Raw genomic sequence first — 11,813 nt, 5'->3', positions numbered from 1 at the left:
CTGTAGACTTTTACTGAACAGAGCAATGACAACATATAACACATACTTGATAAAATTGTATTTTTTTTTACAGTCATTTGTACAATTTGTTACAAAACCATAGAAGACTACAACTTGTTTTAAATCATTTTTGGTCTGCAAATATGTAAAATCTGTGTGCAATTATCATGTATTTACAGGGTCTTGTGTTAGTCATTTTCAATGATTATTCCAAAAATGTCACACTCTCAACATAAGACATGGCTTAAGATAAATATATTAGTAAATAAATATTCTGAGAACATATTTCCATAAATGAAATGTGCTGCTATACATATACAGAATATACATAAGTTGTTTTCTAGCTTTTAAAACATTTTTTAAAAATGGTAATGTTGGAAAAAGAGCCCTTAGACCATTTTATTACAAAATTTTTACAGCAAAGTCTTTACAAAATCTCTTCTAAGTGCTATGGGAGAAATTTAAAAATTTTAAAATAGTGCCTTGTTAGACCAACACAATAGAAAGAGTTTACATAAAGAGTAGAAAAAGGCAGTTCTGTTTAAAGAATAATATTCTCGATTAGTAATTTTTTTTTAGACCTCATTTTAAAAGCATTAGTCCTGCACAAACTTCGAGTAGAGACTAGCAGCACATAAATATGTGAGCAGTGGGACAGATGGGGCTTTATTTTATAAAAGGACTTGGGTTTAGGAGGAGATGCAGAAGGAGCTGAGGTTAAAGCCAGCTTACTGGGGCTGCATCCGTAAAGAGGTACCTTGTTGGTAAATACCCAAACTTCCACGTTTAGCTGGTTCTAGAACTCTTCACTGTACATGGCTGTCCTACACCCAGGGCTGGGTCACTTAACCATGCCCAACTGTCACACCCCAACTTAGAGGGATTGGGGGCAGGGGTTCTCAGTGGAAAATGAGATACTCCCAGTTTCCATGGCTATAAAACCACTACAAACCACTCAAGAGTCCACCTAAAAGGGTATCTGTCATTGGTGGAAACTTAAAACTTCAAAGAGGACATTTCTTTTGATTTATGTGTGAAAAAAATAAGACCATTGGTTATTTTATTCTGGTGATCTCCCTGTCTGAGAAGCGAACACAAATTTAAAAGACAATGGTTGGTGTTACCAGCGTGGTGGCTCACGCCTGTAATTCCAGCACTTTGGGAGGCCGAGGCGGGTGGATCACCTGAGGTCGGGAATTCAAGACTAGCCCGACCAACATGGAGAAACCTCGTCTCTACTAAAAATATAAAATTATGCCGGCGTGGTGGTGCATGCCTGTAATCCCAGCTACTTGGGAGGCTGAGGCAGGAGAATCACTTGGACCCGGGAGGCGGAAGTTGTGGTAAGCTGAGATCGCGCCACTGCACTCCACCCTGGGCAACAAGAGCGAAACTCCGAAACTCTGTCTCAAAAAACAAACAAACAAACAAACAAACAAAGACAATGGTTGGTATTTGGTATTTAAGGTTTTAAAATTGCATTTTTGTTTCTACCACCTGTAAGCTACAAAAATTAAATGGGTTTCTTTTGCCATCTGCGGTTATCACTGGTTCAAGTGAAAACTAGACACACTTATTTTAATAAGCCCAGTGGAAGCCACATTCCGCACTCATCTATTTATTGCTTAAGGCTATTGAGGGGTGGTTTTCCAGCCAGGGCTAAAGAAAGCCACTTTGGGAGTTCGGTTTCAGATGAGGAAGAAAATATGCACTCAAAGGCATTAAAAACAAAACAAAACAACCCCCCCCAAACAACAACAACAAAATCTCAATGAGAAGCTGCTTTTTGCAGTTCATATTAAAAGTCAGATCCCGCTTCCTTAAAACCATGTAATGCAAGCTGCTGTCCTTAGCAGCTGCTACTCCTGGCCCGAGAAATGAAGGCGTCCCAGATCACATGTCACCAGCTTAGGCGCTTCTCACACCCTCGGTAACAGGTGTGTGGGGCACAGTCCGAGGAGCAGCCCTCAAGGGACTGCACCCGAGGATGGAGGACGGATCTCGCCAGTGAAGCCTCAATGGCAAATGTTTTGATCATTTGATGTTGGAATAGATGTCAAATCCTAGCTAGAGATAAGTAAATTTCCTCATCGTATGCTAAGGTTAAGAAAAACATTCTGATAGAGTGAGATTCTCGTTCAAGACTGGAGAAAGACCAGCACCATCACCTGGCAATCCAGGTGGTCCTTGTTCTCCTACCCACAGGGGGCCAGGTCTCAAGTTTCCTATTCTCAAGCGAGCTTTCAGACCCAATGGGCCAGTTCTTTCAGATGGCAACAAATATCTGATGAATGAATGAATAAATACAAGTGACCAGAAGAGTTAGTGAACACAAGGACTAATATGATTAGTTCCCTCTAAAAAAATTTTTTTTAAAGAACAAGGAATACATTGGACAAAAAGGATGACAATCCCTGATTTGAAATAGCTTTAAATAGATTCTCTCTCCCTTTTAAAAATGAAACACCTTAAAACCACAACGGTTTGGGCTTTTAAACTCTCCCCTTCCCCTTAATAAAAAAGGCTGGAAAAATATACAAAAACCTACCCTTTGGGTGTAAACTATCTGATAGTCTCTCTCTCTGTCTCATGGAGAATCAATACATAATAGTGCATTAGGTAGACAGGATAGTAGACATCTGCAGACGAGATGAGCAATTTCAGCCATGAGGCAGAGGACTGAATAACCCTGAAGCAGAGCTTCCATGGGGAAACGGGATAGGAAAGGTATCATTCAAATGGAGCTCAGTGCAGACCTCGTAGGTCCAGGCACATGCCCCTAGAAAGGCAGCCCAAGGAAGCAGCAGCCGAGGGGTGTGGCTGCCCCCACACAGACGCATGCGCACTGCACATCGGTGTGCCGCTGGGTCAGTGGAGAGCACTCTCCCCCAGCCCCATTGGACACCAAGGCCACAAAAGTACATTCCTTCTGGGTGTCTGTCCCCACACACCCCGTCGAGCCATTTCTGCAGCCAGTGGCAGGGAGCCCAAAACATTTTTGCAAAGGACTCCAAAGTCAGGACAACCAAAGGGGACAGCCTCCTCCTCCCTGCCCCGAGGGTCAGAGTTCAGGTTGAGGGGCCCAAGAACATGCCCTTACTATGACCTGGACCTCAGCCAAGACCAGGGCTGTGAACACTGTTGTTTCACTTGGGACCATGACCTGAGGGGACAGATTGAGGGCACTGGGCAGAATTGTCCCCATCACCCTGGAGCTTTCGTAGCAGCGGCTTGACCTGGCTCCGCAGGGCTGCAGATCATGTACACCCTATTCCTAGCTGCTGCCATCACCTGCCTAAAGGCGTGGGCTGGAGGGGCATGGCATCTGAGACCTGAAATAGTATACATTGGCATTTGCCACGAGAAAGAAAGAGGCAGCTTTGCACTCAGAGCCTGTACCCATATCAACTAGCTTTACTTCAAGTTTCTGGTTCATTTTCTAAGGCAGGTGAAGCCCTGAGCTTTTCAAAGGCCTGAGCTCCCTCCAGGGAGACAACAGTATCTACACATGATGTGGTTCATTTAATGCAGCAGTGATTTTTTTTTTCAGCAAAAGTTGGCGGTTAGGGTTCTTTAAAATATATATTTAAATAACTTTTTACATTTACATACAATATCTTAAAAAAAAAAAAAAAAAAAAAAACAAAGCAGAGAACTCAATCCCACACCTCAGAACCCCAAGCACACACACTTTACAAAACAGAACAACATGTTATCAAAAGAGGCAAAGGACTCGGAGAATTTTGTCTGTTGATTTGTTAATGGGGTAGGGGGTGGTTTTGCCACAGGGGGCTCACATTTTGGGTTGACAAGGAGGGCTCTCTTTATTACCACTTTTGTGTGTTTGTCAAAGCTAAAAAATTTTTTTGTTTTTGTTTTTTGAAGGAAGTCAGTTTGGAGTCTCCATACAGTTCCCCATTTTCAGGTTAAGAGTTCCTCCTGAGCTCAGGCTCCGGTGCTGCTGCTGTCTGCTGAGCGAGATCTCGGTCCTGGGAAAGAGAGAAAACAATCATCAGGGGAGGGAGCTGGCACCACACATGGGACCAGGCAAGGGACTCAGGTGGCCCTGTCCCCAGCGTGTGGCAGGCCTATGTATGCTAAAGGGCTGAAGCAGGCTCCAGTTCCCAGAGGGGCTCCATCTGTACTGACAGCACAGGTGCCTCCTGGAGAGCCAGCCTCTCTCATTTGGATGTACAGAGCTTTCTAGAAGCCCTTAGGTAGCATGAAAACCCAATATATTAGAGATGGTAACTGCGTGTCCAGTGTGCATCAGGCCCTGGGAAAAGCAGGAGAGAGGACCCCCTCACAGAGCTTATGGACCTTAAGAGAAAGTAATTTAGCAATAGGATAACAGGAAGTGAACAAAGCGTGTGCAGGTGATCTCAGAGGGGGCTGGAGTGTCGCTTAATCTAAGATTTGGAGGACAGAAGTAGTGGAGAGGTCTGGGAGCTGGAGTAAGCTTGGCATATGGGGAGAATGGGATGGGGCCACAGGGGGTGAAAGCAGCAAGCAAGGAGAGTGAACCAGCTCATCAGATGGGCTGGCAGGGGCTGGATCACACAGAACTGAGTGAGATGCTAACATTTATTATTATTATTTTTGAGACAGAGTCTTGCTGTGTTGCCTAGGTTTAAGTGCAGTGGTGAGATCATGACTACAGCCTCAATCTCTTGGGCTCAAGTGAGTAGCCAATCTCTTGGGCTCAGCCTCCTGAGTATCTGGGACTAATGGCATGTGTCACCCTGCCAAGCTAATTAAAAAAAAAAAGAGAGAGATAGGTTCATTCTATGTTCCCCAGGCTGATCTCCAACTCCTGGCCTCAAGTGATCCTCCTGCCTTGGCCTTCCAAAGCACTGGGCCAGAAGTTAACTTTTTTTTTTTTTGAGACGGAGTCTCGCTCTGTCACCAGGCGGGAACACAATGGGGCGATCTCGGCTCACTGCAACCTCCATGTCCCAGGTTCAAGCAATTCTCCTGCCTCAGTCTCCCGAGTAGCTGGAACTATAGGCGCCCACCACCATGCCCAGCTAATTTTCATATTTTTATTAGACATGCAGTTTCGCCATGTTGGCCAGGATGGTCTCGATCTCTTGATCTGGTGATCTGCCTGCCTCAGCCTCCCAAAGTGCTGGGATTACAGGCCTGAGTCGACACACCTGGCCAACATTTTAAAGATTTTAAAGGTAATGGCAAGTCATGGAAGGATTTTCCAGCACAAAGACGTCAACTTTGTTTCAAAAAAGGCCACTCTGGCTCCAGGCAGAATAGAAAGCAAGACCAGTGACAGCAGACCAGTCAGAGGTTATGGCCTCTGTCCTGGAGAGGAAAATGGGGCTGGACTGAGGGGATAGCAATGAGGGTGCAGAGAAGTAGATATATTTGGGATGTACTTTGCAGGTAGATCTTGTTGCAGTGCTACTCAGAGGTGCTAGACTCCACAGTTTATTACTGAGGCAGCATATTTGGAAATCTTGTAGCAATCTGATGTCTGTTGAATCTAATAATAAAATATATGGACTTGTATCTTATATGTCTTTTGCTAAGTTTCATTTTCTGGGAATTCATTTTCATGAACTGAGGCAAAAACAAACAACTGGGGTCCTTTACAGACAGGTTGAGAAGCCCAGGAGGCTGGAGTGCAAGGGGCAGGGTGGGCATACGGATGGGTCCTAGGCTTTTTTTTGAGATGGAGTCTTGCTCTGTCACCCAGGCTGGAGTGCAGTGGTGTGATCGCGGCTCACTGCAACCTCCACCTCCCAGGTTCAGGCGATTCTCCTGCCTCAGCCTCCCGAGTAGCTGGAATTACAGGCGCCTGCTATGCCCAGCTAATTTTTTTTTGTATTTTAGAGATGGAGTTTCACCATATTGGCCAAGCTGGTCTCGAACTCCTGAATTCAAGTGATTTACCTGCTTTGGCCTCCCAAAGTGCAGGGATTACAGGTGTGAGCCACTGGGTCCGGCCTTTTTTTTTTTTTTTTTTTTGAGACAGAGTCTTGCTGTTGCCCAGGCTGGAGTGCAGTAGCTTGATCTTGGCTCACTGCAACCTCTGCTAACCAGGTTCAAGCGGTTCTCCTGCCTCAGCCTCCCGAGCAGCTGGGACTGCAGGCACCTGCCACCACCCCCGGCTAATTTTTGTACTGAGTAACGAGAATGTTTATGAAGTGGCTCCTACGTAATATCCCAGCCCTGGAAGTCATGAACAGACTCCATGGGTTTGCCATGTTGGCCAGGCTGGTCTCCAACCCCCGGCCTCAAGTGATCCACGGCCTTGGGCTCCCAAAGTGTTGGGATTACAGGCATGAGCCACTACCCCCAGCTGGTGCTAGGTTTTTGGTGTGAGCATGTGGATGGGGAGCAGGGCAGAGGGGGAAATGAGAGCACTGCTGTGGACATGACAGGCTACAGGCATCTTGGGGGAAGAGATCCCGAGATTGTGGAAGCAGAGGGCTCAAAGGGTCTGAACTCCAAGGGAGGAGGGCCAGGCTGAGGAATAACCCTAGGAAGTCTTCAGTCTCAGACGGTGTTTAAAGCTATGGGCAAAAAAGAAGTCATTCAGAAAATGCTTAAGACAGAAGATGACGAGACGACCGATGGAAACGCCTGCTCTGACCTACTGCCATTTCCTGCTCTCACCTGCAGCCTCAGTGGCCGTGGCGCTGGACTCCTGAGTGTCCTGGAGGGCATTAGGGAAGCTGGCCCTGGCAGCACCCACCTCCTCCGGAGGGCAGCCAGGCCGCAGCAGGGCCCTAGCCTGGCAGCACAGAGCCCGCTCCTCTTCCCGGGTTGCTCCCAGGCCCCTATGGGGCCGTGGGGTGTCCGGGCCCCGCGTCCCACCCCAGGAGCCGAGGCTGTGGGTCCCTTGGCAGTCCGAGGGCAGGCCCAGGTCACAGTCCACATCCTCCGGAATGATGGGGATGCGCTGGCTCAGGTCCCGGGCCCCGGGGTAGCAGCCGGGCGGGGGCTCCTCGGTGAGCGTGTACTGCACACTCACCGAGTAGTCCTCAGTGTAGCAGCCGCTGCCCCCTCCGCCGCTGCGGGCCACCTGCTTCTCTTCATAGAAGCAGCAGGGCAGGCCCTCGTATTTCACCCCATCTGTCCTGGGCAAATGGTCGGGGTGAAGGCCGTACAGGCCCTGGGAGCTTCCTGACTGGGGCTCCCCACCCGCCGGGCCAGAGCCCTCGTAAAGGTGGGGCCCCAGGAACAAGGTGCTGCTGCCAGCTGCTCCGGCACTAGGTCCGGGTGGGGAGGGTTGGGGCTCGCAGCAGCAGGCACACGACGGCCCCTCGTGGCCCCCCTTCCAGGTCCTCCTGAGGTCCGGGGCGGCCCCAGGAGAAGCCTCGAGCCCCACTTCTGAGGTAGAGCTATTGGGCCCCCTGTGCTCCAGGGAGGAGTTGCTGCTGTAGTTCATCTCCAGGCTGCAGGTGGATACCTGATCCCCCGAGGGAGAGGTAGGGCCCAGCCAAGGCTCGCCCCGCCCAGCACCATGACTGTGCACCACCGGGAGCTCCTCGGGGGGCGGGGAGCCCTCGAAGCACACAGCAGGCCCCCGGCCCGAGCTGCCCGAGCCCCCCCCGTCACTGGCACGACAGGGGCTCCGGCTGCGGTAGATGAAGGGGTCATAGTCACTGCTGAGGGAGCTGCGGAAGGTGGAGCAGCTCCCGTACACGCCCTGGTTGCTGACCTCAGTGCAGTCTACCACAGAGTCACTGGAGGAACAATGGCACTGGCCGGAGCTGCTGCTGCTGCTGCTGTCGCTGCCCGGGCAGTCGGCCAGGTAGCCACTGCACACCGAGCGGTGGCCATGATAGCAGCTGAAGCTGGACGTGCTGCCGCTCTCCAGGTGGGAGTGGGAGGGCGGGGCCACGTGCACCACTGTGGGGAACAGCAGGCTGCCACTGCCGCCGGGAGGAAAGGCGCTGGGAGGAAAGGCACGGGCCGGGCCCCGGGGCGTGAGGCTAGGCGGGGACTGCCCCTCTTGCTCCGGGTAGCTGAGGCCCTGGAAGTAGTAGTGCTGGTACATGGTCTCATACTGGGAGAAGCAAGCTGCCTTGGAGAAGCTGCGGCCGCTCAACTTGGGCCTGCGGAAGGGGTGGGCTGGAGAGTAGGCCCGGTGCTCCAGGCCGCAGCGGTGAGCGGCCAGGCTGTGGTCCAGGTGGAGGGGTGGGTAGCTGCGGATGTAGGCGGGGGTCTGCGGGGAATAAAGGCTCTGCTCCCCATTCCGGTCCACGGTCAGCAAGGTGACGGGGTTGCCGTGGGAGTCCATGCTTGTCCTCGTAGGGTAGGCTGGGATGGCGTTGGTCCTGTGCACGCGGCCGGGGTAATGGACCGGCAGGGTCACCCTCTGCTGCCGACCACGTGAGAGGTTGCTGGTCTCCACACACACCGTGCTTGGGTTTCCCTTTTGTTCTGGGGACAAGCGGAGGAAACAGAGTAGGCAGGGCTGAGCATACTGGTGTCAGGGGCTAGAGGGATTTTTAAAACGGGCAGAGGCTGAAGCAGCAGGCTTGGTCACCTGCCAAGGTGCCCATTCTCACAACCCTGCCCCCAAACTCAGCTGCAGCAGCAGAGATAGGCAGGCAGAGACCTGCCTGTGTGAAATGGCCCATCTCCTGTAAAGGCCCGGCTCCCAACTCTCCACTGCTCTGCCTGACTGGGCACCACAGAAGTCTGCAGAAAAGAATCGGACTCAAAGATGCCAGTGTCCCTCCATCCCTGTTTAATGACACAGTGATGCAGGAGCAACAGCACAAGCTGGCCACTGCACACTCATCATCCCTCATGGTCCTAGGAACACCCCCATGGTACGGGGTGTGGGCAAACACCATTACTGTTATTGCCACTAAAGACATTAGGGGCCTCAGGCCTGGGAGAGGCCAGATGTCTTGCCTAAGGTCAGGAAGCTGCTTAATGTGAAGCCCAAACTTGAACTCAGGGTGATTCTTAATGCCAGGCTCTCCTAAGGGTTGTACAGACAACCTCCAAAACCCAGGGCTGCCAGGCCTCCAAGTCCAGAGGGCAGTGCCACAGTGGCTCTGCTTGCTCCCAAGTGTGCGGTGTATGTCACACTCTAGCTAGGCACTTGGTAGGGACGGCGTCCTCTAACTTGACTCTTCAGCAATGGCTGAGGCAGGTGACAGTTACCTATGATGTTGTGCCGACAGTGGGGGCAGGTGTGGTGCTGCAGCAGCCAGGGGTCCACGCACTTCCTGTGAAACCGGTGAGTACAGGGGATGACCCGCAGCTCCTGGGCAGGGAGAGAGGGGACACAGGTCTGCCTTCAGCCTCGCAGGTGTGTCCTCCTGCAGAGCCCAGCACAGACCAAGGAGCGCTGCACAGCATGCCAGTGCCCTTCCCCACTCTCCTCCCCACCTCCAATTAGGGCTCAATTTCCTAGAAGCAGGGCCCACCCATATGTTGTAGGGAGAAGGAAACTGCCAGCAGTCAGCCCCAACCACAGTCCTCAGTGTTAAGGGAGTGGGCACGCACAGAGGCAGACGTCTTTCCTGTAGTTGAAGGAGGGCAAGCACACTCATGCCTCCACCCAGGGAAGGCCGAGGCCTTGTGCTAGTGAGGATGCGAGGCCTAAGGGTATGGAGAGAGGACCAGGTATACCCCAAGATATTCTGCATCTCTGAGGTGTTGGCTGCCCCCAGGTATCCCAAATGGGCAAGAGTAGAAAGGAAGATGCCTGGGACTCATGATTGACAGATGGGGCAGCAAAGGGGCAAAGCTCTGCTCTCTCCTCCTTTACTGGACCCTGAACCTCACCATGGGGGTACATGGTTTATAAGAAAAGCAACCTATCTAGACAGATGGAGTTATTGGGATAGAACCACCTCCAGAGTTCCTAAGCCTAAGCATCTTCCAGATTTGCTCATTTTGTCTTTCTATTTTCTGACCTGTCCAGCACAATATTCCAGCTCATACCTAACACTGTGCCTGACAGAATAACAAAGGGTCTACCCTGGATCTTCTCATGGAACCCTCATTATCACCTGGAATACTGGTCAGTGTTGGGCCCATGTCACAAGAAAACGAAATCACTTGCCCAAGGTCACAAAACTAGAATCCACCCAGGCCAGGATTAGAATCCAGAGTCTGTGTAAGAATCTGCTATTCTATTCTGCAAAAATTCCATTTCCATCCAACAGTCTCTGCAGCAGTGGAACATTTTCAGCAAAGGGGCATCAAATGTCTGTAATTCTCAAGTGGTTTACTCCCTACACCCCAAATATGTTTATGTATGCATCTGTCTAGAAAGGAGGGAGAGTGAGGGAGAGTGAGCAAGTGTGGCAAAATGTACATCATGGATGATTCTAGGCCCTTGACATACATCGTCTATGGTACTAGTCTTTTCTGAAGGTCTGAAATTTTCTTTTTTTTTTTTTTTTTTTTGAGACGGAGTCTTGCTCTGTCGCCCAGGCTGGAGTGCAGTGGCCGGATCTCAGCTCACTGCAAGCTCCGCCTCCCGGGTTCACACCATTCTCCTGCCTCAGCCTCCCGAGTAGCTGGGACTACAGGCGCCCACCACCTCGCCCGGCTAGTTTTTTGTATTTTTTAGTAGAGACGGGGTTTCACCGTGTTAGCCAGGATGGTCTCGATCTCCTGACCTTGTGATCCACCCGTCTCGGCCTCCCAAAGTGCTGGGATTACAGGCTTGAGCCACCGCGCCCAGCCTGAAATTTTCTTTCTAAGAGAGACAAGGTCTCACTCTGTTGCCCAGGCTGGCATGCAGTGGTGTAATAATAGCTCACTGCAGCCTCAAATTCCTAGCCTCAACTGATCCTTCCACCTCAGCCTCCCAAGTAGCTAGGACTACAGGCATGATACTAGGCCTAAAAATTTTAAAGAGCTACAAGAAAAAAAAGTGAGGGATATAAAATCCCATCTCTTTGCAAGTAAAAACACCCAGTCAAGTATCAAGTTAAGTCTCAGAATTTTCAGAAGAGCGACTCTAAAAGTTGATGTGTGTGATGGAACACAGGGCCCTGTCCTTCTAGGTCTTGGGCACCCCTGCTGACCTGCCTATGTTTTCCCCACCCAGGACAGGTCTGCTTCTGCCATTACCTCTCCATCAATGTACTTCTCCAGACAGATGGCACAGTCGGACGTGGAGCTGCTGCTGAGTGTGTCCAGGGCCCCACAGCTCCCCTCCCGGCGTCCCTTGCTCTTGGAGTTGAACTTTCTGGTTTCCATCTTCTCCAGAGCCTGCACAGCCAGCCTGTTCATGGAATTCTGCATGGCAGAATGTGGTCTGTGTGAGGGTCCAGTACGTATGACAGTGGCAGTCACCCCAGGGACATGACACTCGATTCACTGGGTCAGGTGGACAATTCTCTATCACGCCAGAACACTTCTGAGAAGTCGCTCAAAACTCAGCCTGCCATAGCACATATTCTCCAGATGCATGGGACGTCCACGACATCAACTTAGGCTTTTCCCAAGTGGCAAGACTAGCAGGGGTCTCTCTGATTTGAAGGCAGGGGTCTCCTCCAATTACCTGGACTTGCTGCCTCCTAACTCTGCCAGACCCTGAGTTATCAACCTGTTCTATGCCAAGGGTTCCTCCTCTTTCTGTTGAAAGAGGTGGTGACAGTAAATAGACAATGTGTAAGTGCTTAGCACCTGGCAAATAGGCTGTGCTCAAAAAACACAAGCCATCATCCTGTTGGGAATGGTCGCTTAACGTTCATGAGAACTTTGGTGATTCTCTTCTCTACAGATTGCCTTCCAGGATCCACCATCTCTCCCCTGAGACACGACCCTGCCATACATTTGCGGGTCCAGATCTCTGCTTATCCTCTCACTGCCCT

At 50.8% G+C, this 11,813-nt stretch overlaps 1 protein-coding gene across 3 annotated transcripts in view; it reads right to left on the bottom strand.

The window, feature by feature from the left end:
- Positions 1 to 36: 36 nt before the first annotated feature.
- Positions 37 to 11,813, bottom strand: part of ZNRF3 (zinc and ring finger 3) — a 178,196-nt gene continuing 166,419 nt past the window's right edge. For 2 of the 3 annotated variants that reach the window (XM_033233113.1, XM_033233114.1), the window contains exons 6-9: positions 11,068 to 11,235; positions 9,142 to 9,244; positions 6,634 to 8,406; positions 37 to 3,989 (exon numbers count right to left, since the gene is read on the bottom strand). In XM_033233113.1, coding sequence (XP_033089004.1) covers positions 3,946 to 3,989; positions 6,634 to 8,406; positions 9,142 to 9,244; positions 11,068 to 11,235 — 2,088 coding nt within the window. In that variant the 3' untranslated portion in view covers positions 37 to 3,945. The remainder of the gene's footprint in view (positions 3,990 to 6,633; positions 8,407 to 9,141; positions 9,245 to 11,067; positions 11,236 to 11,813) is intronic. The other variant, XM_033233116.1, reaches the window with a different exon arrangement.

This window comes from Trachypithecus francoisi, unplaced genomic scaffold (genome assembly GCF_009764315.1).
Source record: "Trachypithecus francoisi isolate TF-2019V2 unplaced genomic scaffold, Tfra_2.0 Lachesis_group14, whole genome shotgun sequence".
NCBI classification, from domain to species: Eukaryota; Metazoa; Chordata; class Mammalia; order Primates; family Cercopithecidae; genus Trachypithecus; species Trachypithecus francoisi.
The sequence above is the reverse complement of the archived record's forward strand: the minus strand, read 5'-3'. Positions and strand labels throughout refer to the sequence as shown.